The sequence below is a fragment of the Pipra filicauda genome, unplaced genomic scaffold (assembly GCF_003945595.2).
Source record: "Pipra filicauda isolate LSUMZ 115617 unplaced genomic scaffold, ASM394559v2 scaffold125_size2111803_pilon, whole genome shotgun sequence".
In the NCBI taxonomy this organism is placed as follows: domain Eukaryota; kingdom Metazoa; phylum Chordata; class Aves; order Passeriformes; family Pipridae; genus Pipra; species Pipra filicauda.
Genome location: NW_024103718.1, coordinates 556,436 through 582,344, shown reverse-complemented (window position 1 = coordinate 582,344; position 25,909 = coordinate 556,436). Strand labels below are relative to the sequence as shown.

General features: G+C 38.7%; 1 protein-coding gene across 5 annotated transcripts in view; it reads left to right on the top strand.

Moving 5' to 3' along the window:
• Positions 1–25,909, top strand: part of NALCN (sodium leak channel, non-selective) — a 225,406-nt gene that overhangs the window by 188,258 nt on the left and 11,239 nt on the right. For 4 of the 5 annotated variants that reach the window (XM_039389441.1, XM_039389448.1, XM_027730763.2 and 1 more), the window contains 21 exons: positions 1,323–1,414; positions 1,576–1,698; positions 3,717–3,773; positions 4,148–4,268; positions 4,370–4,501; positions 6,473–6,640; positions 7,800–7,904; positions 8,622–8,728; positions 10,682–10,802; positions 10,888–10,986; positions 13,579–13,672; positions 14,166–14,272; positions 14,665–14,739; positions 16,942–17,061; positions 18,066–18,134; positions 20,043–20,191; positions 20,893–20,986; positions 21,767–21,899; positions 22,436–22,551; positions 24,746–24,903; positions 25,568–25,718. In XM_039389441.1, the coding sequence (XP_039245375.1) occupies positions 1,323–1,414; positions 1,576–1,698; positions 3,717–3,773; positions 4,148–4,268; positions 4,370–4,501; positions 6,473–6,640; positions 7,800–7,904; positions 8,622–8,728; positions 10,682–10,802; positions 10,888–10,986; positions 13,579–13,672; positions 14,166–14,272; positions 14,665–14,739; positions 16,942–17,061; positions 18,066–18,134; positions 20,043–20,191; positions 20,893–20,986; positions 21,767–21,899; positions 22,436–22,551; positions 24,746–24,903; positions 25,568–25,718 (2,391 nt within the window). The remainder of the gene's footprint in view (positions 1–1,322; positions 1,415–1,575; positions 1,699–3,716; positions 3,774–4,147; positions 4,269–4,369; positions 4,502–6,472; positions 6,641–7,799; positions 7,905–8,621; positions 8,729–10,681; positions 10,803–10,887; positions 10,987–13,578; positions 13,673–14,165; positions 14,273–14,664; positions 14,740–16,941; positions 17,062–18,065; positions 18,135–20,042; positions 20,192–20,892; positions 20,987–21,766; positions 21,900–22,435; positions 22,552–24,745; positions 24,904–25,567; positions 25,719–25,909) is intronic. The other variant, XM_027730766.2, reaches the window with a different exon arrangement.

Genomic DNA, 25,909 nt, shown 5'->3' with positions numbered 1-25,909 from the left:
TCCAGCCTATGACCTAATGCCACCTTGTCAACTAGACCATGTCATTAAGTGCCACATCTAGTCTTTTCTTAAACATCTCCAGGTATGGTGAATCCACCACCTTCCTGGGTAGCCCATTCCAATGCCCAGTCACTTTTTCTGTGAAGAACTTCTTCCTAATGTCCAACCTAAATCTCCTCTGGCACAGCTTAAGACTGTCCTCTTGTCCTGTCACTAGTTATTTGGGAGAAGAGCCCGACCCCCACCTGGCTACAACCTCCTTTCAGGTAGTTGTAAACAGCGATAAGGTCTCCCCTGAGCCTCCTGTTCTCCCAGTTCTCCCCAGCTCCCTCAGCCACTCCTCACTGATCTTGTACTCAGAGCCTTACAAGCCTCATTGCCTTTTTCTGGACTTGCTTCAGCGCCTCAATTTCCTTCCTAAATTGAGGGGCCCAGAACTGGACACAGTACTTGAGGTGCGACCTCACCAGCACTGCATACAGGAGAAGAATCACTTCCCTGGTCCTGCTGGCCACACTATTCCTGATACAGGCCAGGATGCCATTGGCCTCCTTGGCCACCTGGGCACACTGCTGGCTCATGTTCAGCCTGCTGTCAATCAGTACCTTTCTGCCTGGCTGCTCTCCAGCCATTCTGTCCCCAGCCTCTAGTGCTCCATGGGGTTGTTGTGGCCAAATTGCAGGACCCAGCACTTGGTCTTGTTGAACTTAAACTGTAGGTAACTAAAGCAGATGTGGCTTTGTTAGTGTCCAGTAGTAAGGATAACACCCAGCATTACCCCACCATGAGTGCTCCAAAGACTCACATAACTCAGAATAGTAATACTGATTGTACCCTTCACTGGATGATCTCAGATGGCATCCTCCCTCACTCTCCCTGTCCCTGCACTCAGCATTCACTGCCTGTATGTTCTGCATGCCCCGCAGCGTGGCAGCCATGCAGCAGGCATGAGAAACTTAAGGGGTGTCTAAAGCCTTTTCTTTCCCAGTCTTTGCCCTTAGTAACTTTGATGATATTCATTCCAGTTCAGAGAGATTGGCTGAGCTTACAGAACCTCTGTTTTTAAAGTTAAAAGTTAGATTGGATGGAACCTCGAGCATGAAATTAGAACTGAAATTAACCTTGATGAAAATAAGGAGCCTTATGTTGTAGATGGAAAATACTGTGCAATATGCTTGACTGAGTTGATGTGCAGTACAATTGGAAATAAAGACCTTTCATTTTAATATTTCTATGTAAAATACCATATCTTGCTTTCATCTGAAACATAAAAAAAACAACAACCCTCAGACCTTATTTAAAAGGAATCATTTTGCTTCTAGCACTCAAACACAGTGAGATACAGAAATGCACAGAGAGAAGACAGTGAGATAAAGATGATCCAAGAAAAAAAGGAACAAGCTGAAATGAAAAGGTATTTAACAGTCAAAGTCTGAGTGCACATTTTCTGTGTTAACTATTCTCTGTATGAAGTAAAATGTATTGAGAGTCAACATGAAAAAAAGAACAAAGTGTAAGGGATATTTTTGCCTGTTTTAATGCATAACACTTAATAATTTACATTTTTTTCAAAAGGAAAGTCCAGGAGGAGGAGCTGAGAGAGAATCATCCATATTTTGATAAACCCCTTTTCATAGTTGGTCGTGAGCACAGATTCAGGAATTTCTGCCGAGTGGTGGTACGAGCTCGCTTTAATGCGTAAGTTCATTTCATATCAACATTGGTTCCAACACATGTTTACCTTCATATCCTCCAAAATCAAGTTCTAACTTTTCTTTTACAAGGAAAACTGCATATAATGTGGTCACCAGACAAGCTGGCAGTCAGTTTTCTATGGTGTAGTTTTGCTGTTGAAAGAAAGGAAGCAATAAAATGCTGTGTAGGGGCAGATGTGTTAGAGCAGTCTGTGGTGCTGAGATGGGACAAGACTGTGGAGAAACCACAGACGTGAACTGAGAGGAAAGGCTAATGTTTCCCAGTTTTAGACCCTGGGGAATCAGCTTGCTATTTCCTTCCTATTCCTCATCATAAAGCGAGAAGTTTTTATACACCAGCAGTTAGTTACTCATAGAACAGAAAAAGGTAAAGAGAAATGAATCACACCTATGCTCACCTGAAGACTCTGTAGCCCATAATTAGGGACCCAGAATGGGATGGGGAGGTGTTCAGCTCTGGGAGATAAAAGAAGAAAAGCTGAAACCAGATGAAAATCAGGAAGTCTCAGCAACTAAACTGTGTGTGTGAGCATGGCAGATAGAGATCTATGTACAAGCAACTTGATATAAAATAATCTTACAGCTCTTCTTTTAAACCTCTGTCTGTGACTGGCATCCTAATTTTTAAGGGTTAATGCATGTCACCTTGCAAACAGATAGTGTAAGACACAAGATAGCTCTAGACTATGAGCTTGGCCCTTGTAAGGACTGGTTTCAGTACCTGCTTTATCATTGATTTTCTCTGTGCCCTTCAACAAATTGGTTAGCATGGCAGGAAGGTTAGATATTCAGTTTTAACAATACCTATATTTAAGTGTTCTGCCATGTGTGTAGAGGCACGTCCACTTTTTTATACAACTGCTAACTTGATTGTGGTGCACTGGTCCATGTAACACTGCAAATTAACACAGAAAAAAAAAACCACACAGTCATTCCAATCCACTTGTCAAAAACTTGTCAGTGCCTCTTACCATTGTGGAGTGCCTGATGGTAGTAGGATATTTACATTAAAACAGTTTAAAGAAAATATTTGCAATTATAAGAATAAACTGATTTTCTTAAACAGTACTTTTTTTCATTTCTTTAAATCCTACCTGCTTCATTCATTGTCCTACCTAGCTTGCCAAGTAAGGTGTTTTAGATATGTTTTTCAAACTGGTAGGATACATATTTTCTTCTAGTAAAAAAGGCTGAGGAATGCTACTATGTAAAATAGGGGGGAAAGGCTTGACTTTAGGAATCAATAAATAATTGCTGCAGCCAGAATTTAACTCTTGTCTCCTAGATATGTGTATATTACTTATAAAGTGGTTCTCACTCTTTCTGACTGCCTAATGGGTGCTTAGACATGGTAGGTGGAGCACAGCAATTACATAGGAAAATTCAGATATGGAGAATCTAAAAATATTAATCAGAAAAAGACTCAAGAAATAGTAAAAGGAATAGGTCATGTGGAAGGATTTGTGTGTGTGTATGTTAACTGAGGATATCATAGAATCACAAAATCATAAGGAGTGGTTTAAGTTGGAAGGGGCCTTAAAGATCACCTAGTTCAACCCCCTCTGCCATGGACAGGGACAGCTTTCGCTAGGACAGGTTGCTCAGAGCCCCATCCAGCCATGGTCCAAGAAGTTTTGAAATTAACTCCTGAGGAAATACCTTGGTACATAAAATTCAGTAGCAGCTTAGCGCCCTCATTTCCAAGCAAAATACAAAATTAAATCCTTGTTTGCAAAAGCAAAACCCAAAAAACTTGCAGTTCAAGGAATCATTAGAGGAATTACAGGTAAGCAATGAGTTAAAGTGATACCAGCTGTGTTGGTAATATGACTGAAATTGCATAGAATTAAATGAAACTTATTCAGACATTTAAAATTAAGATGAGATAAAATGGAGCCTTGATTTTGGACAGAAATTACTTTGAGGTGACAGATGCATGGTATAATTATAATGTTAACTAAAATAAAATGTAAATTACTGTATCTTTTCTTCTTTTTATAGTTCTAAAACAGATCCTGTTACTGGAGCTGTGAAAAATACCAAATACCATCAGCTTTAGTAAGCACTGCAAAAGTAACTTTGTTTGGTCACATAAGCCTGCAGCATAAGTGTGTGAGCACACACCTGCATGTATGTGTGTATATGTGCATGCACATGTATTTTTTTTTTTCCCAAAAAGGTTTTTCTTTCCATGGAGTTGATTGGGGAGGAGGATGAATAGGAAGCAGATTTTTTAATCAGACTTTTCTTCTTCACTTGCATGTAACTTCTCTGGTTTTTTTAGTACACATTTCTGAAATACTGAAATCTTTGATACTCCTCAGCTTAATTTATTTTTCATAGGAAAGCATTTAACTGTACTGTAGGCGTGGCACAAGTACACAGCACTCTAGGCATTTCTGTAATGGAATTTCCTTATGTATTGTTCACAGTGACTTGCTGGGTTTGGTTACTTACCTGGACTGGGTCATGATCATTGTTACTATATGCTCCTGCATTTCCATGATGTTCGAATCCCCTTTTAGAAGAGTTATGCATGCTCCAACACTCCAGGTACTGCCACCAAATCATTTTACAATTAACAAAGCACAATCACCTCGGTTTTCTCCACTGCCTGTTCTTAAATTATGACTGTTTTCTGCTTTGCTTTTCAGATTGCTGAATATGTTTTTGTAATATTCATGAGCATTGAGCTTAATCTGAAGATTATGGCAGATGGCTTGTTTTTTACACCAACAGCTGTCATTAGGGACTTTGGAGGCGTTATGGACATATTTATATATCTTGTAAGTTTTTATATTTATGGGAGGTTTTTGTAGCAGTCATAATTTTGATATCTTCGGTTATATAAATGTTTAGTAGTATGAAAAAGTTTGGCTCTGCACCCTGATGCAAATATAGTAGTATAATTTGTGTTCAGACACTGCTGTTTTCATGTGCATTCCTGTCAGTTATGTGTACAAATACTTGTTTAGACATCTAAAAATACACCGATGTGATAAGCACCTGGCAATTTAGTGTGGGGTCACTGTATGGTCCCTTTTAATTGTTTATTTGTTGATATGCTTTAAGTGTCAGATCTGATTTAATTCCAAAGTAAACTCAAGATCTCTGACCTCGCTTCAGCATTCTTATGCAGGAGATTCTTTATTTTACCTGTTTCATAGATACTCATTGCTTCTACCCCTCTCCACAGTATTCCTGCCTTATAGAAGGTGTTTCAAAAACCTTTAATATTTGATGAAGGGCACATCCTTGTTGCTGGTGTTGCTGTAGCAGAAAGCAAAACAACATCTTTCTATACCCTATACCTATCAGTAGTAGTTCTCAGGAAAAAAAAAATTGCTCTACTGTTTCCTTTGTACCTGAGAAATTTCGTGCATTCAAATACAGGAGAAGGGTGTCCATTTCCTCTTCACATATGACAGTAAACACCACAGAATGTCAAAACCAGTGCCCAGTATAATGCAGTATGAAATATTTTTATTTGTGGTTGGGCACTAGAACAGGCTCCTCAGGTAAGTGGTCAAAGCACAAAGCCTGAAGAAGTTCAAAAAGCAGTTGGACAATACTCTTGGGCACATGGTGTGACTCTCAGGGATGGTCCTGTGCAGGGCTAAGGGCTGGACTCGATGATCCTTGTGGGTCCCTTCCAACTCAGCATAGTCTGTTATTCTGTTATTTAGTACTGAAGAAATTACTGAGAAAAATGGCTTTGATGGATTTAGATTAAATCTTTCAGAGATAAATTCACCAGGCAGATGTGCTGCATAAAATTTGTCATGATCAATTTGTATCTAAGATTCCATTGTTAGCAAATAAAAATATGCATACTTGTACAAAACTCCTACTGTAGTATGCATAATTCCTGTGTGCATTAGTTTCTTCAAATCTCTCTGAATCCCTCTGCTTGTCTGAAGGAAAATTTAGGTGGTGTGGCTTGGATATTCCAAATGTGCTTGTGGTGGTCTTAAAAGAATATGAAATAAAGTTAGAAGCGCTGGCAAATCATTTTGTTTTGATGGAGCAGCTGTCTTTTGTCACTGTTGTTTTAACAATTCATATTATGTTTTAAATCATATTGATGATATCAGCTTGATCCTCCATTTTTTGTGCACTTGCTTCATTGTAACACTCTCGCCTCTGTCCCCCTATAATAACATTGGCTTTAAAAAATAAGAAGTAATTAACAGACTTTAAATCAATAACCATTTGTCAGAGATTGCTGAGGCTACAAGACACAACTATGCTGTTTGAAAATGTTTTCAAATACATAACATTTATGTGATGAGGCCACGTGGTGACAAAACTATTTATGCCTGTAACAAAGTGGTAGGAAAAACTGTCGAGAAAACTGTTAACAGATTTTCCAGGTGAGGATTTCTTAGATTCAGGATAGAATCTCTGAAATGAGAAAGGGGGGAGAGCAATAATGCTGCCTGCTCCAAGAATATAGTTTCTGACCCTATTCTGAATCAGCCAAATTGGTTTCCTCTTTTGGAACAGTTCCATCTGCTGAAAAGTATCAAGTAGATTCTGAGTCAAAGGGGAAGACAGAGACTGAAGCTGATGCCTGTTAGTTAATAAGCCAGGACACAAGAGGTCCAAGTCCATTTTCTAAATTAGGTGCTTTTCTGCCTTATTCTTTCCTTTAATTTTAAGGAAGGGAAGCAGTCATTGATCTGTGCTGTGTCTATGTCAAGTAAGGCATTGTAAGCCTAATCCTTCTTTGCCCTTTCCTGCCCTGTCATCTCCAGGTGAGTTTGATATTCCTGTGCTGGATGCCTCAGAATGTCCCTGCGAAATCCGGAGCTCAGCTCTTAATGGTACTCCGCTGCCTCCGACCTCTTCGAATTTTCAAACTAGTCCCTCAGATGAGAAAAGTGGTGCGAGAGCTGTTTAGTGGCTTTAAGGAAATTTTTTTGGTATGTGCCAATTATTTTTTCTTGTTAAAATATATGAAGCAGTAATAAGATAACATTTTGCTATAACATGTATGTTTTCTATTCTTTTCACCATTGTTGTCTGTTTACTTTTCATTGTGGCTATCACTGGAGATGACCACAGAACAGGTTAAAAATTAGGAATATAAGTAACTCATATTTATACTGAATAAAGCTGCTTTAATAATTCTTTTATAAATTATATTAATTCAGCATACATTTCACCACAGTTACATAGGAGGACTACTGAAAAAAAAACCTACTCCTTATTCACACTTCTAGTTGGGCAAGGAAGATAAGAAGTAGCATATGGCAGCTCTGTAAGAACAAAAGTAAATCTGGTTTCTGAGCTGAAGGTCTCTACCTCCAAGTTTTTTGAGAGGCAACCAGAGACAACACAGCTGCTTATCACAGATCTGGATCTCATTGTTACGTTATTGTTATTACTACGATCATAATTATGCACTTATAGTAATAATAACAGTAATGGAGTCTGTGATTGCTTGATCAGAACCTAATCTATTGCCTTGAGACCCTATGTGATATTTGTCAGCCTAAATAACAGATATTTTATTCCTTAGCAGGACGCTGTATTAGGTCACATTGATATAAAAGGCAAAGCTACAAAATATTTGCAGGCAGTAATAGAAAAAGGACAAAAATTATAAAGCTAGTTAGTATTTCACAGATGCAGTATTCTGTTAAAGATATTTACATCATAATTTACTCATGCATATCTTTATTGTAACTATCCTGATTAAATATCTAACAATGTCTTACTTGGATTAGTTAGTAAAGCCTGATTCAGAAAAACAGAAGGAGCACATATTTAAGTACTTGAAAAGTTCTCTTTAAAGTGAATGGTAATTCTTATGCATACAGAATTTAGCAAGGTGGTACACGGAATGCAAGAAAGCTTTGATCCTTATCTGCTATTTTTAGATCCTGTGTTAATGATAAGACTAATACTAAGGCAGCACCTGGTTACTGCATCAGAACCTAAAGTAACATATCTGTCATGAAAACCGTATCTCCAGGTTTATGCCACAAAACTATCCTACCTGCCATTCCCCAAAGGAGCTGATCCCTTTTTTCAAGTCAGTAGGAGAAGAGCTTAACAGATCTAACTTCATCTTTACAGGTTTCTATACTTTTGCTGACTTTAATGCTTGTTTTTGCAAGCTTTGGAGTGCAGCTATTTGCTGGAAAACTGGCCAAATGCAATGATCCTCACATCATCTCTAGGGTAAGAACTGCTTTTCTGCTTCAAAATATTGGTATGTTGTGCAATTTCTACCTGCTAGGGAAAGCAAGTGAGGAAATCAGAGCTGTCGTATGAGAAATGGAGATCTTGGGCACTTTCTTGTTCATAATCAGAATGATGGAGGAAGAGGTAAAAAAGGATTCAGTGAATGAGGATAAGGCTTTGATTAAAAAAGTAAAGCAGGTCCAAATAATGAGGACTGTCTTTAAGAAAGTTGTCAAATTAATGCCATTATTATCTGCAAAGGACTGGATGGCACATGGAATTAACCATGGAAAATTGCACCTCTGCATTCCTAGGTCCACAACTGAAAAACAGGTTAGACTGCTAGAGGTTCAAAGCACTGGGAATGCTATGTGGATTATATGGAGAAAGTTATCCTTGTTTCTTACTCCATTTGGAGAAATATCATCATCACCTGAAGAGACCAATGGTCTTTAGGAAAGAGATGAAAGGCTACATAGTCTTGCAAATTGAAAAGCACTGTCAGTCCTGGGAGAAAAAGAGCATTTTGAATCCTTGCTAAGATGCATTTTTCATTTGGATAAAGGTCCATGACTACAAATCACAGACCTGTAAATAACCTTTCATTTCTCTTTACATTGCTTTCCCATTGTGGCAAATGTCCTGTTTATGATGGCATGTTGGCATCTCTCAGGGCGTTTGTTTAATCTCAGGCTGTGGTTTATTATACTATAGGAAGACTGTCATGGCATCTTCAGAATAAATGTAAGTGTTTCCAAAAACCTCAATTTAAAGTTAAGACCTGGAGAGAAAAAGCCTGGATTTTGGGTGCCACGAGTCTGGTGAGTTGCTACATATTTGCCTATTTTTCTTCTAAAAATGCAGCTGTTGGTGTAGAAAAATGGTTCAAATCTCATGGCATTAAACTACTGATTGAGGGGTTTTATTATAATTGAAATGATGTTAAGAGTAAAAATTCTGGCATATTTAGTAAAAAGACATATATATGAAACTTTTCTGGATTTAACCTTAACTTCATAAACCAGAAAGGTATAAATCCCTGTAGATAATAAACCTATATAGGAATTAGATTTGATTTGGTTATTATTACAGTGGGAGTTATTTTCTCGGAGAATTATCACTTAACTGTTCTTTAGTACTGTTGTAGAGACATCGTGAGAGCCATACAGCAACACAGAACCTAAGAATATATATGAAAAGATGGAAGAAAAAGAAATGTAAATCAACTTTCCTACAGCTACCATCAAAAACAAATGAGCAAGTCATGTCTAAAACCAGACTTTCTCTTCTATGGTCATCAACCATGCCAGCTAGCAACTTCTTTCTTTTTCCAATGCAGGGAATCCTTGTGGTCTATCTATTGCAGAAATGCAGTAAAAATTATTTAAAAGCTAACATATCTTTTTAATTAGTATTCTAATAAAGTCCATTTAGTATTTCTCAACACCTGAACAGGCAAAACTCCCTCTTTTTAATTTTTTATATTTTTCACTTGGTTGGCATTTTGCAAAATCATCTTAACAGCCACAATTATTTTAATTGGCCATGTGTGTGGATAAAGAATGTACCAGCAGTGGTGGTTTCAGATCCATCCTATACTAATGAAATAATATGCTGTGATTTGAACAGTCAGTGAAATTCTGACATCTGCAGATGTCTTTGTTTCTGTATGCTTCAGACAAATTCTTCCTCAAGTAAGCAAATTCAATCCTGTTCAGCTTGATCCAGAAATAAGCAAAAGCTGCCTTAATCAGCATAACTGTAAACTTTGGGGAATATTGCAGAAAAATGTTTTACTGCAAGGACGTTTATATCACCTGTTGGCTGTGTCATGCCAGATTTTCAAGAGCCAGATGTCAGTATAAGGACTGCATTAAAATGAAATATCTGCATCTGAGAGCTCTATTTTCACTGAATGATTGGATTTAAGAGGCACCAAACATGTAATAACTCTTCTGGAATACAACTATTTAGCTTATAGACTGTTGAAAAGTCATTGTGCTCTTTGGATTGTCTGTTTTGGATTGTAGAGACAGAGCACCATGCTAACCTAGCCCAAGGAGGGTACTTTTAATGTTCAATTGCAAACACTCTTTTGAATGTCAACTGATAAAAAAGATCAGAGCATATGGTATAGGTAAGCCAAGAAGATGTGATGTCATCTCAGTAAGTTTTACTTTAGACTGACAGTTCCTGATGATAATGTAACAGGGAACTACGTTTTCTAAATAATCTTGCTGACTTTGGAGTCCAGATTTTCTATGTGTGTTAGAGAATGATCTCCTAGAGGTAAATTTATTTTAGAATCTGGCCAATGCCATCAGATCTATTTTTTCATGAATGCTGTATTTTTCTAATTTCAATGGCAAAACCACTAAAATGCAGCAACATACTGTCATAGAATGGTTTGGGTTGGAAGGGACCTTAAAGATCCTCTAGTTCCAACCCCCTTGGCATGGACAGGAACACCTTTCACTACACCAGGTTGCTTAAAGCCTCATTCAACCTGAACCTTGAACATATTTTAAGCTTTATTACTGTGAATCAGATTCTGAGTAAGAAAATAAACCATACATAGGGATCTAAAATATTATACTTTAAATATTTTTTGCTGTTGCTACTGTTTTCTTATTCTTGATACAGAACTTTGATGTGTTCCAGAAGCTTTCACACCAGCTTTGCAGGGTATTTAAATGTTAGGCTATGAAGAATCAAGGTATCAAATAGAACAACTTTATTGCTGAAGTTACACCTATTTGTGTACTGCATTTCAGGGCAAATCCTCGGAATTTTAATTTTGACAATGTGGGCAATGCAATGCTGGCACTATTCGAAGTTCTTTCATTAAAAGGCTGGGTGGAAGTCAGAGATGTTATTATTCATCGAGTTGGGCCGGTAAGGAAACACATCAAAGCCTTTGAATTCTACAACACCTACCTTTGATTTGTCTTAACTATAAATCTTACTTTTGTCTATTCAGATCCATGGAATCTACATTCACGTTTTTGTATTTCTTGGCTGCATGATTGGACTGACCCTTTTTGTTGGAGTTGTCATCGCTAATTTTAATGAAAACAAGGTACTGAATGAGGTGGCTTATTCTGAGTGAGGCATTTTATTCAGTAGAACTGACTCTGTAAGAAACCTGAAACTGATACTTACACTGTCTGCATTACCTGGTAAGGCTACCTTGAAGACTGGCTTACTGATCTTGCATTCTACAACACTGCAAGTCTTCAGATCCATCTGATCCATATTTGCTACAGAACTGAAACCTGTGATGGTAGCAATCCATCACATACTCTGTCAAAGCTGTCTGAGTTTATTTATATTGCAGCCATGCTGCTAGATGGAGACTGAACCTAAAGCACAATGTATTTACAGATGCTGCTGGTTTAGTTTAATGTAGGCATACATGCCGTGGCAGATAAAAAGATGCGTTATACTTGTATGTGTTGCAGCTAAGAGGTCTCATTAGAGCCCTCCCATTGCAGTATTTCATATCCAGAGTAAAGCTGTGTGACTTTTTCCTGGCAAACAGCAGAGTACATTGTAAAAATAATTGTCCATCACTTAAACAAAAAGGTAGCTAGTTTTCTAGAGAAGTTCACATGGGCTTTTTGGATTACCTTGAGAAATAGAAAAACTTGTCCCTGGGGGAATTGTTGCAGAGCAGCTTATGTCTACACTTGTTAAAGATAGAATACTCTGGATAGATTTGCTGCATACACACTGCCCAACGCTTAATCTGAGGGGATTTTCTGAGCCTCTTATGGTGCCCCTGAGGCATTGGGACATAATTATTAATTTTTTTCATCTTTTGGTTCAAAGTGACAAAAATAATGAGATATGCTATTTTTATCACTCATGGCACTGGAGAAAAAGGATTATTTCAGACTCTGGGGTGTGGAGATGTGCAACAACCCAGTGTGCTAATGCTGGAGACTGGTTGCTGGCTATGGCCCTAATCCAAACTCTGTAGCAAACACAGCTGTGGAGTTTGTCCTTCGGGAAGACCCTTTGACTCCTTCTAGAAGGGAGCTGAGCAGCACACTACTGTGCATGTAGCATGGGCAAGCTAGGCATCATGCAATTGAGTCAAACACTTTGTGAGCCAAATAAATGGCCTAAAACCTCTGCTATTCTGAAGGTATTTTTATATTTGCATAACTCCAGTGTAATTTTGGTGAGATAAAGTGTGGTCATTCCTGTTAAAATGTATCTGTTCTAGAGAACAAGGAGCAATGTGTTATTCATTTATTTTCTTATTCACTAAATTTTGACAGAGAATTCCATTGGATTTTTATAGATGCTTCTGCCTCTTCTTGTTCAGCTGTGCAGTATTACTTTTCCTTCAAATGTGTCAATACTCAAATATTAGCTGCCACTTTGTGATAAAGTCCAAATGCAAACACAGCTCCTCCAGCAGTAGTCCTACTCGCAGGGCTCTGCTCTGTGGTCCCCTTATAATGATCCCACTTGTGGAACTGCAGTCTCTGAGCAGCAAAGCAACGTGGCACCATTATTTCTAGATTTTACAGGAGTCCACTCTTTTTTGCCACCTTTTATCTTTTTGGCAGTGAAGGCTCTCCAAGAATATAAACCAGACATACTCATTAGGGTTAATGAGTTCCTTTTAATTTAAGCATTTCTAAATGGTACGATTTGGCCCTGACACAAGTAGTCAGCATCCTTACATCTATCACTTTTTCTGGATTGTGTTGGAAGGCACCTCTTCCCAGGGTGCTGTCTGGGGACACAGTTCCATAAAGAGCTTATGTCCACTAAGAGGGAGGAATCCTGACCTTATCAGTTGCACAGCCAGCCTCAGTTCAAGCATCTAAACAAGCCAGTTCCCAGGTGAACCCCAAAGATCACCCCAGCCCTCACCCAGCTCAGTGCAGCTCCTTTCTAACGGGGAAAGCAACCTTTTGACACTTACCTTGAAAAGGTCTCCCTTGTTTTTGTAACTCTAGAATCCTTCCATGAGATTTTACAGTTCTCTGAAGTTACAAGGAACTCACTTTGCTTTGAAGGTCATTTTAGATAACATTGAATTCCGTTTGGAGTCTGCTTGTTTCTTCCTATGTTATGAGAACATTTACACACATACCATCTACCACCACCCCACCCTAAGGGTGTGTCTCAACCTCTCTTTGTGCTTCCTCCATGGAGAGCTCTTGTAGATTCATAGCATACTATTATTTTATTTCACTTACACCCCAAGCAGAAGAGCTGTGGAGAGCAGCAGCGGTCTCCTGGAGGGCTTGTTCCCTGAGAAACTGTAGAGGCACTGACAAGCCACAGGATTTTCTGCTGCAAAGTCCAGACAAAATCGACCAGTCTTTAAAATAGTGCTTCCTGGCAAATGATGTTCAGTCAAACATAAGACCTCCTGCAGTGTTTCATTGCCCACACTGGGCTGCTGCTACAAAGAACAACTGTGCCTGCTGAGTTGAGTTCCGGAAACACACGGCTAATGCATCCAGAAATCCTCTTGAGTAACAGCTGATACTTCAGACTCCTTTACCCAAACAGTGTGTTATTTAAGGAAAGTTGCATATGTAACTTTATTTCAGGCACCAAAGAGAATGTTGTTTTCATGTTACGGTGTTGAATGTTCTAGCTGTTAAATGACAAAAGCTTTATACGCTTCTCTTTGTTTATTAAGGGGACAGCTTTACTGACTGTCGATCAGAGACGATGGGAAGATCTGAAAAGCAGACTGAAGATAGCACAACCTCTTCATCTCCCACCTCGTCCGGGTATCAAAGATATTTTGATTTTATACGTGTTAAGCCCTAGTGTTCGTAATTCCCCAGCAATCTGCAATTCAAATTAAAACTGCAATCGTGAGGCCACTAGGAGGTTGTGCATAAGTTAATGTTGAAACAGGCTCCAACTACAGATCTCTCCATAAGGCTATTAAAATCAACCCAAAAAAGGTTCTGCTTCGATGGCTTTAGGATAAGCCTTAATGATAAAATGAATTTCTAAATGAAAAATGTTTGCAGTTGGCTGTAGTGATATGAATGGAATGTATTAACCTGACAGCAGTTGAACGATGCACTTACACTAAAAGTACCAAAACCTTCATGCAACACTGGTGTTCAGTATTTGAAATTAGATGTTCAGAAGCCCTATTTGATATGGAAAATTGTAGCAGAAAATTAGAAATATATTTTGATGTTCAGAAGTAGGGGGAAAATGCCATTGTGTATTTTAACTCTCCTCCTCGAACTCTTTTTTTTTTTTCAGATAATGATGGCTTTAGAGCTAAGATGTATGACATAACTCAGCACCCATTCTTTAAGAGAACTATTGCTGTACTTGTTCTGGCGCAGTCTGTGTTGTTATCAGTTAAGGTAATTGTGATTTTTTTAAGTGTTTCTTTATAGTAGTACAGCATGTGTTGCACATTTCCTAACACCAGTTAACCATCAACTGAGCCATTACTGTGATGAATGTAAGGAAATATGATTTCTAGATACAACAATCTCAATTGGGGCAGATCACTGTAGATTAATTGTAACTTTTAGAGCTGAGTCAATTTGTGCCTTTTTGTGGTCCAATCCACTATTTTTAATTTCTATAAATCTACAAGAGAAGAGTATACCAAGATACCATTCCTGTCTGAGCATATTTTAAAGTGAAATCTATTCACTAACAAAACCTTCAAGAAAAGTTAAGGCAATGAAGAGGCATTTATTCTGTTTAACAGCTACTCTTCCATGAATGGATTTTGTTTGCATTTCAGTGGGATGCTGCAGATCCAGTGACTGTACCTTTAGCAACAATGTCCGTTGTTTTCACCTTCATTTTTGTCCTCGAGGTAAAGTAATATATTTTGAGACTTCTTGAGATTAAGCCTCGTATGTACATATTTCATTTTGTCTTTAGGAAATCTGTCTCATTCTTCACTATGGTATTTACTTCTGAACATGTACATTCAGAGTTCTCCATGTCACTTGTCTTTAAACATGTATTATAAGAAGAAACTTTTAATGTTTCATAGTCATACTTCTCTACAGCCTTGAGCTTTGTGTCCTTTTATATATATTCAAGTCTGAGCCTTTAAAAGTGTGTTTTGGTGAACCCAGTGAACTCTTTTCTTGCAGAACATCTCAGGTTAAATTCCCTCTGTATAACACAGGATCTGTGTTGTCTCATGGAAGTTTTGCTTGATCCGGTTCTATTTTGCCTGGTGCATTAATCCCCACTACTCTGTATCTGTGACATCATCAAACCTCTCTCAGTTTTGTTTTGGTTTGGTTTAAGTATCATACTTCATTTTAATACTTTAATAAGCTATGTCCATATTGTCTGTCTTTTGGGGCACAGATCTGGCTCCTGTGTGGTAGCAGTTCTCTTTCTATGAGAATATTGTTATTACAAACAACTGTGCAAGGTGTCTTTAGCCTATTTGCATAAGACTGGAATCTAATGATTTAGCCACATTTTGAAATGCATATATTTTTTAATGTGTAAGGATATCCGTAGTGTAACAAAGCACACATTTATGATGTTAAAGAAGATGCTTCCTCTGTGGTTAGGTTAGTACACAATTCTTTATAAGTTTGTGGTTGACTACTCTTCTTGTCAGTCCATTCTACATAGCTGATACTGACCACTAGCAGAAACAGGATAGTAGACCATGTTTCCCACTGCTCTAATCCAATATGACAGTTCCTATGTTCCACTGATAGGTTTTGCCAGCAGTGATGAATAAACAATGAAGTGAATAGCTTGTATACACTAGCTGTAGCTAGAGTATGGCCACGTTGTTGATTTTTTTTCCCTACCCAGGAGAAATCAGTATCTCTAGGGAGACTGAGCAACACAGAAAAGTTTTGTGTCATAAGCAGGCAGGTTTTAATTTACCTAGTAACTGTGTCTTTGGAATTACTTTTTTCTCTTATACTGTCAGGGGAAACAAACACACTTGTAGAATTTCAAAGGAACTTTGTCAGAGCCAAAAAACATCGGTTGGTTGTCTCAACAGGCAAGCTATCACACTGTGAGTGCACACCATTTATGGAAACAAAGCAGCTTCCTGCCCAGGATCTTCCCTAAGGCATCATTGTCTTGTTACAGAATCTGCTATGTACATGGTCTGCTACCACTAGCAGGCATGATCCATGAGGAAGCTTTCTGCATAGCTAACAGCCCTATATCTAATCTAACGACTCCTGATTCAATCTTAAACCTCTACTGCTCACATCAGTATATGTGGTATAGAAGAACAGGAAGAATCTGAAGATCTCACTTTTGTTACCACACTGATGATGGCAGAATAAAGGGAGATGTGGGGTTTTTTATTTGCATGGTGTGGTATTCAGTTCAAGATTGTAGGTACCTAAGGTGCTTATATTCCATATTCGAGGTAGGTGTTTAAGCTGTAACTGTGATCAAGGAAGATGAAGGGTGAGATTCAGTTACCTCCACTAGCCACTGCAGAAAAGTAGGGATGTTTACCAGTCTTCTGTCATCCCTTCCAGCCCCATGCATCTATCTCCAATTCTCTAGGGCACCTCAGCTAACTGGGTAGAAGGAGGCAAGATATTTTCAGATACCTCAAATCACAATTAGAAATTCAGAGACCATATTGTTCATTCTGTAGTCAGGCTTCAGAAAACATTATAAGGCAAAAAACTACCTGGAAAGTCAGCCTTTTACCTCAACATTATATATGGTTTAGGTTTCCAAAATATTAAACGGCAGGGTTGCAAGGTGGAATGGAAAAAATAATGTAATGAATGCCTGACATTTATGGTCTTTATTTAGTAGCTCTTAACTTGATTTGAGGTTTTATACGAATTGTGTATGAGAAGCTCTCTGATGTTCCCTCTACATACATCACCTTACATCAATATCTGGTTTATTTGGTTAGTCCACATAGGAACATTTAACTGATGTGAAACGTGTCCTTGATTGTTTGATAAACTCAATCAAACATTTTAGAGAATGGAAGAGGAATCTTATGGCAAGAAATAACCATTTCTTCATTACAAGTTTTAATTTCTTTTATCCTTAGGTCACGATGAAGATTATTGCAATGTCACCTTCTGGCTTCTGGCAAAGCAGAAGAAATCGGTATGATCTCTTGGTGACATCTCTTGGAGTTATATGGGTGATACTTCACTTTGCCTTACTGGTAAGATTTACAGAATGAAATTGCAGTGATTAAAGTGATTTCATCTGTTAAGCACCAGCAGTAGGATTGCTGCTATACATTGAGATAAACCCTCGGGAGTTTAATAAGGCTGAAATACGGCTGAAGAACATTAAGCTTGATGCTAAGAAGGAATCACTGTCGTGGACAACGATGTAGTGCAAAGGTTGTCTTACTGATATGAGTTAAGAGTCTGTAAATGTGGTAGAAAACAAGTCTTTAGGTGTAATGTGACTGAGAAAAGGAAGGAGACTGAACAGACTGAGAGCTCTTGCCAACAACAGTCTCATGAGCAAAGAAAGAAGAAAGAGGCAATGCACAGAATGCAAATGGGAGCAAAGGACTGGAAGAAAGCATTGGTTCAAAACTACTGAACAATATAGACTGTCCCAAACCCACCAGCGATTCTGTACCACTGTTTTGGGTTAAGGGGGGATGATTAATCCAAGAAGACATGGAGGAGAGGGGAGGAAATCAGCTCTCCCTCCATCCCACACCAGTTTTTTAAATTTAAATACACTCCTGGTTCTTTTATTTGCAAGGGAAGGAGAAGGGATGGTTGATACTTGTCATGGATCACAAGTTGTCAAAGTCACAACCCTGTAATGGCTGTGGGATTCTCTCTTGTCTGCCCCAAGCTCTGTTTGAAAGAAAACCTGTCTTCTGTGACTAGACATTTTGCCCTGACATTCACAGTTTGCCCCCTGCTGCTAAGTAGCTTGGAAGGCCTGAGGAGTTTCTGTAATCCAGTGACTGCCTAGACAAGTAGACTGGGCCTGATGGACATAATTAATAGAGGATTGAAGGTTTTTCGGTTTGATGTGTGGAGAGGCTGGGTTTGGGTTTTTTGATATTGTTGCTACTAGTTTATGATTTCTCTTATTTTATATGGGGATTGCTCTATATTATTAAAAGATCAATTGTCATGATCTTTCCAAGAAATCCTTGGGGCACAATGTATTAAGTCTTCTGTGTTTGTGTTCCAGAACGCGTACACATACATGATGGGGGCATGTGTAATTGTCTTCAGGTTTTTCTCAATTTGTGGAAAGCACGTAAGTATTAATTAGGAACTACAGCTGTTGAAGTGCTCAGGTATTGGTTAAAGGACTAGATGCTATGCATCTCTAAAGCATGCTATTTATTTATTTTTGCTGCAAGACTACAGTAGAAGTGGTTGATGCATTCATCTTATTATGATAGTGCTCTTTTACAGAAATTTCTTCCTCCAGAGTGCAGGTCTGTGTCTTTTGTCTCTACAGTGTATGTCTTATCATGCTAAAGGACTTACATTCAATTTTAAAACAATATTGGGCCAAGATGTTCTTCTGGAAACACTTGCATGGTTATAAAGCAAGTCACTTCTCAAGTTTACATTTCTTTTGTGTTTGGATTTTCTCTGGTGTAATTGAGAGTAGACAGGCAGAATAAGCATAGGCAGAGAACAAACACATTTATTTGACAAGTGGTGACACTGCATTCCCTTGCTGTGGAACTTCTTACACTATCCAAATATCTTCTATGAAGTCTGACATATTAAAGTAAATGTGATGAAAAGACTGCTGTACTAGGTTGCTGGGGTTAAGAACAGTAAGTCAAAGGATTTGTTCAGTAGAGGGAAAAAGTTTTCTTTCAGTCAAACTGCACAGAGCCTGAAGAGCCTTGGAAGTCAAATGAAAAATCCTTGCTTCTCCTATGCATCCAGACCAAATGATTGCCTTCAGAGGTTTCAGATTGATTCTAAAGTTTTTTTCAAGGTTTTAACCTAGTCATTTGTGCTTTCCTGTTAGGAGCTGTATGAGTTTCACTAATTTACCTGTTCTGTTGCAATGTGATGACTAAAGGTCAGCATGAATTTGGCTTGATTATAAAGAAAACTGACTCCCTCAGTCCCATTAAAGGGAATTTTCCATCACATCCAAAGCAGTTAAGGGTGTCAGGACAATCTAGGGCAATAACTTTATCAACAGTAAGATGTACAATATACATGCATGAGAAAGTAATAGCTACAATCTAGGCCTACGGCCTATGTAATTTCCAAAATTATGTTCTCATCTTAAACTCTATGACCAACTTTGCAGAATCATAGACTCACAGAATGGTTTGGGTTGGAAGGGACCTTAAATATCAGCTAGTTCCAACCCTGCCCTGCCATGGGCAGGGACACCTTCCACTAGACCAGATTACTCAAAGCCCCATCCAACCTGGCCTTGAACACTTCCAGGGATGGGGCATCCACAAATTTTTAGGGCAGCTTGTTCCAATGCCTCACCACTCTCCCAGTAAATAATTTTTTCCTAACATCTAATCTAAAGCTTCCCTCTTTCAGTTTAAAGCCATTTGCCTTTGTCGTGTCTCTACATGCCCTTGCAAAAAGTCCCTCTCCAGCTCTTTTGTTGGCCTCCTTTAGGGACTGGAAGGATACTAGAAAGTCTCCCTGGTCTTTCACAAACTTGCATGAGAAATTAATAGTTTAATTAAGCTACACTAATCTTAAGGAAATCCCCTTCTCTATACATCAACCCATTCCTTTAAGTAGGCTGCAGTGTCTGTAGTTTCTATCTAACAGTTAGAATCACTTTCAGATAAGATCAGAGTAGTTTATTGCACCACTGTTCATGCAATGCTAATTCTGATACTTCAGGAGTATACTGATTCTAGAATATTAGAGTTAAGCTTACGCTATATTTTCACTGTATTATCCTAAGCTGTATTATCTTATATATACTTTTTGAGGAGCAACATCTTGACCTTGTAAATGATGAAGATATGCTGATGTCTACAACAAGTAAAAATGACACACACTTCAAATCAGATTTATAACGTACCTTTTTACTGGGCTCATCCATTAATGTATGTGTGTAAAGAATTTATTGTCAAATGGCAAGTGCAAGAACTGTCTTTTCTTTTTTTCTTTGCTTTCCTGAATGGCATCATAGATGATTTTTTCTCTGTCCTTCCAGGTGACACTAAAAATGTTGCTCCTTACTGTGGTTGTCAGCATGTACAAGAGTTTCTTCATCATAGTGGGAATGTTCTTACTGCTTCTTTGTTATGCTTTTGCTGGAGTGGTTTTATTTGGTACAGTGAAATATGGAGAGAACATTAACAGGTACAGTGTGTACTTCCTACCTTGTGGGGATGTTCTTTAAGCAGCCTGAAGAAATCACATTCTGCTAGAGAGTTTATCCATGGTAAAAAACCAGACAATTCTCCAGGTCTAGCTGAAGAGTTCTAAACAGAATTTCTGACAGGAGACATCCTATTCTGATACTGAGCCGTCTTTCCAGTCCTTGTGCATTGGCCCAAATGACACCTGATCCAACCCAGAGCAGACTGAGAGTTGTTCTTCATTATGCCAGCTGGAATATGCTTCAAAGCAGCACCGCGCTAACCCGCAAGCTGCTGAAACACGGTGTACCTACTACATCTTTTTGGCATCACCCAAGAACAGGATCCATATTCCAGGCTGATACAGAGAGGAGACAGTTCTTTGAACTGTCTGTTAACTGAAGATTTCCCAGTCATCATCAAGCTTATAGAAGAAAATGGACACAGGAAATAGGATCTGGCCTTGAGTTTGCTTTAGCTCTAAATAAAATGTACTAAAATACTCAGACCCATGTCTGAGCTAGAGTTCAGTTATTACATCTTAAGTCATGAAATAAATAATTCAATGAGCTCATTCAAATGATACTGTAACTATTTTTAGTTTAAAATAGTAGAACAGTAGAAACTGGAAACATTTTTTCTTGCCAATGTTTTATTTCTGGAAAGTGAAACAATCTCTCTCTCTCTTTTTCTTTAAAACAGACATGCAAATTTTTCATCAGCTGGCAAGGCTATTACTGTACTCTTCAGAATAGTTACTGGAGAAGACTGGAACAAAATTATGCATGACTGCATGGTAATTTACAATGCTGCCAGAGCTACAGTAGACAAGAAATTAGATACACTCTTCCATCTCAAACTGCTATCACTATCTTAGCTTTGTAGAAGGAATATTGTGCTTGCCTTTATCTCTTCAAGAGATATAATGTTCACTAAACCTCAGAACATGCACATTGCAGCTCCAATCCCGTACTCATAGTGTAGTATTTCTTGGAGCTAGGCTATTAGATGGTTTAAAAGCAAAAATGAAACAATTTCGTTTTCAAATGAAAATGTTTCAAAATCAGAAGTGCAATAACTTACTTTTTCACTCTTATCTCTTCTTTGACTGGGGCAAGGTGTCTTTTCAGATTAACTTTTTCTTTAATGCCTGCACTTAGGTTCAGTCCATGATAATGATAGTCTTGATGACCTCAGAATTAATCCTCAAATCGTTATAGGTAAATGTTTGTCTGTGCTTTCCATTGCAAAGAAAATCATATGCCTTTCCTTTTTAAAATTAATGAGCAGCAAGGAAGATTTCTGGAAAGCACCATGTTTCAGAGCACCAGGTTATTTCTGTACAGTGGCATAATGCACAATGTGCTCTGCATGTGGACTGAGATCCATGCCTAAGCCTTTTTTGTCATATGTCTCTCTGTTTTCTGGTTTTTGACTACTAAAGAAAGAAAAAAAACCTGCCCACAATAATGCCCATAGTATTATTCCCTATCTGGGAAGCTTTAAAGAAATAATAGTCTTAATTATTGTATTGTTTGCAGAGAAACATTTTACTTTATTTTCTTTTGTTTTGAAGGTTCAGCCTCCATTTTGCACACCAGATAACAGCACCTACTGGAAAACAGACTGTGGAAATTATGCCGGTGCTCTTATGTATTTCTGTTCTTTCTATGTCATCATTGCGTACATCATGCTAAACTTGCTTGTTGGTAAGTGAAAATATGCATTAATAACAAAAAGGTAAGGTCCATCTTGGCATATAGTGTGCTAGATGTGAGTCTGTTGTGCTATTCAGGTATGAGGCTACCTTGTACTTTCAATGTTATCTTGTATGAGTATAATGGTTTTGATACTTCTTTGGTATGGTGTACGCTAAAACTCAGGAAGTTTGGAAATGTAAGCTTTTTGAACGAATATGTTGTATTTGTAGAGTACAGTTTCCCTATGAAATACTGTTTTCTGAGCTTTTCTTTCTTCAGTTAATATTTTTTGAACATCATTGGAATTCACTTAATTGACATTAGAACTTTAGGTTAGGATCTCACCAGCATTTAAAATACAGCTCTTAAAAAGTGAGCATGGTGAATATTGATGTGGCATAATGGTATATTGTGCATTCAAAATCCTTGTCTGAACATACAGGCATTTATTAATATGAAGTTGGCACAATAGAATTAGATGTTAACCAGTTAGAATGTAACTACAGGCATTCTTTGTGGTGTATTTTTGTTCTTGTGGTTTTCAGCTATCATTGTGGAGAATTTCTCATTGTTTTACTCAACCGAAGAAGACCAGCTTCTAAGTTATAATGATCTTAGGCATTTTCAAATTATATGGAACATGGTTGATGACAAAAGAGAGGTAAGACATTTGATAATAATCACAGAAATCTAGTAAATTTCCAGCTTTCCTTGTAAGAAAGTATGGGGAAAACAAAGTATGTTGGCAAAACTCACTGAGAGGTTAGATTTTAGAAGTTCAGTGAGCATGATCTGAAGTTGTTCATGACCCTTCGAATACTAATGTGTATTCTGTGAAGTACTTATAGTAGCAGATTTACAAACAAACGTACCTATTTAAAGGATTAATATAATAGCATCTTTCCTCACAGCTTCCAAAGAGTTGTCCCCTTGAAAGTCTACAAACTCATATCCATTTATGTGTCTGATCTTTGGGAGAGCTTGATTCTTATGGAGAGGCTGATGAAGTATGGGCTGAGTGAGAAGACAATGAAGTGGACTGAAAACTGTCTGCATAGCCAGGCCCAGAGGGTGATGATCAGCAGCACAGATTCTAGTTGGAGGCCAGTAACTAGCTGTGTACCCCAGGAGTCAGTACTGGGTCCAATCCTGTTCAACATCTTCATTAATGAGCTGGACCACGGAGCAGAGGGCACCCCCAGCACATTTCCTGATGACACCAAACTGGAAGGAGTGGCTGATAAACCAGAGGGTTGTGCTGCCTTCCAGAGGGACCTCGACAGGCTGGAGAAGTGGGCTCGCAGGAGCCTTATGAAGTTCAACAAGGAAAAATGCAGTCTTGCACCTGGAGAAGAATAAACCAGGGCAAAGTACATGCTGGAGGCCACCCAACTGGAAAGCAGCTTGTCAATAAAGGACCTGGGGGTCCTGGTGGACACCAAGTTGAACATGAGCCACCATTGCCCTTGCAGCAAAGAGGACTAGTGGTGTCCTGGGCTGCATTAGACAAAGTATTGCCATCAGGCCAAGGCAGAGGGTCCTTCCCCTCTACTCAGCCCGGGCGAGGCCACACCTGGAGTCCTGGGTTCAATTCTGGGCTCCTCTGTACACAGAGACACAGACATACAAAGGGCCACAAAGATGATGAAGGGACTGGAGCATGTCTCCTGTGAGGAAAGACTGAGAGAGCTGGGACTGTTCAGACTGGAGAAGGCTCAGGGGCAGCTTGTCAAATACCTGAAGGGATGTTGCAAAGAGGGCAGAGTCAGGCTTTGCCCCGTGCTCCCCAGTGAAGGACTGGAGGCAATGGGCACATCCTGAAATATGGGAGGTTTCCTCTGAACATCAGGAAACACTTTTTCACTGTAAGGGTGACTGAGCACTGTCACAGGTTTCCCAGGGGGGATTGTGGAGTCTTTGTCCTTGGAGATATTCAGAAGACATCTGGACATGGTCCTGGGAAACTGGCTTTAGGAAGCCCTGCTTAAACAGAGGGAATCAGACAAGGTGAGCTCCATAGGTCCCTTCCAACCTCAACCATTCTGTGATTCTGGAGTAAGAATAACATCTGGGAGACTGAGGTGTTCAGATGCTCACACAAATTAAGTCATTATCTGAATGATTCATGACATCACTAAGATTTGAATATGAACAACATGGCAGTGAAACAAGTTGGCTCCTTGTAGTTGGCACATGGCTGTGCTGGAGATGAAAGCTGCTGATACTGATAGAGGTACTGATAGAGGTAGAGAGTTCTGGATCCATTGTGCCCAGCACTGACACTATCTCTCTGATGTGGAACAACACATTACAGCAAAAATAGTTCTGGTCAGGCTTATTCAGTAGAAAAAAATATTTGAATATTATGAGTACCACAGTTTCAAAGGGAAGTACCTTGAGTCCTAAAAAAAGAATAAAATAAAAACTCCCAACATTCTCCTGTCCAAAGATGCAGAGAAGGGAACAGGTTTACAGTGATTTGTAGGCTTGGCTGTGAGTGTTTAAATTGTAGTTTAATTTCCATTTTTCAAAGTCAGTTCTCCAGGCATATGATTCTCATTACAGATGAATGCAAATGGAAAAACTCAATCCCCAGGCAATTTTGAAAATTTCTGGCAAAATAACCAACATAGACTGTATATGAGTCAAATAACAGCCAAGACTTCTGTGAATGTGCTGAAGAGCTGGCTTCATGTGCATATTTTTCAGTAATGTATTCACAGTGACTTAAATAGGCTAGGATTAGGCACAGAGTCTTTGGAGAAATCGTGTTTCTCTCACTGATCAAGTTGAATGTCTGAGCCGGTTGTTAGGTCGCAGTAATAATTTACCATCTATTATGCAATTTTACACAGGGGGTAATCCCTACCTTCCGAGTGAAATTTCTGCTGAGGCTTCTGCGAGGCAGGCTGGAGGTGGATCTCGACAAGGACAAGCTGCTGTTCAAGCACATGTGCTATGAAATGGAGCGGCTTCACAATGGTGGTGATGTCACTTTTCATGATGTGCTCAGGTACCCTGAGATTTTCTCTACATTTTTAGAAGATATATAATGGCCTGTGTTTCTCTCCAGGCTAACAGGTAGTCATTAGACTTGGGAAAAGGCAAGACTGGTAGCCACAGAGGCACTGCAATTTTAAATGCAGTACAAAAATTAGATTTCTCTTTTTTTCCTGCAAAAATATTAGTGATGGAAAACACAGGTCCTAGGGAATCAGCTCTAAGTATTTTAAGATTTTCATTGGAGGCAATTTGTCACAAACAGCAGTCACATGTTGTTCTTGTATCCTTCTAATGAAATGCTGCACCTTCAAGTGTAGCAACATGACAGCGAGCCTGACTGGAAATAAAATAGAAATGGGAACATTATCCAAGCATAAACACTTAGGGGGGAAAAAAAATAAAAAATCAAAACACCACCACAAATGCCCTAATTGCTCACAGTTCAGCAGCTCACCTGTTTTCAATAGCTACAGGTAGGTGATAAGGTCTTTGTTTTGAGCACCACAAGTCTCTTCTGGAATCATCTCAGCAATTTTTTAGCATCAAATGTGAATTTATTGCACACACCCTAGTTATGTATTTTTGCACTAAGGTCTCAAGTATGAAGTTTGATTTTCTAGATTAAAATGTAATGATACCAGCATTTAAAAATAAATAAATTGTGTTTCTTCCAGCATGCTTTCATATAGGTCTGTTGATATCAGAAAAAGTCTTCAACTGGAAGAGCTGCTTGCTAGGGAACAACTGGAATATACCATAGAAGAGGAGGTGGCCAAACAGACCATACGCATGTGGCTGAAGAAGTGCTTGAAGCGAATCAGAGCAGTAAGTCAAGCAAAACCAGGATCTAAATGGTTGCATAAATTGTACTGTTCAACACTGCTGGAATTTGCTACCACTGTGCTTCATTTGCTCTGGAGTCATGATAATACTTATTTGAAGAAGTATGTAGCATTTGCTAACTCAGCAAAAAAATGTGTGTTACAGCTCAATTGAAAGTGCAACAAAAATAAGCA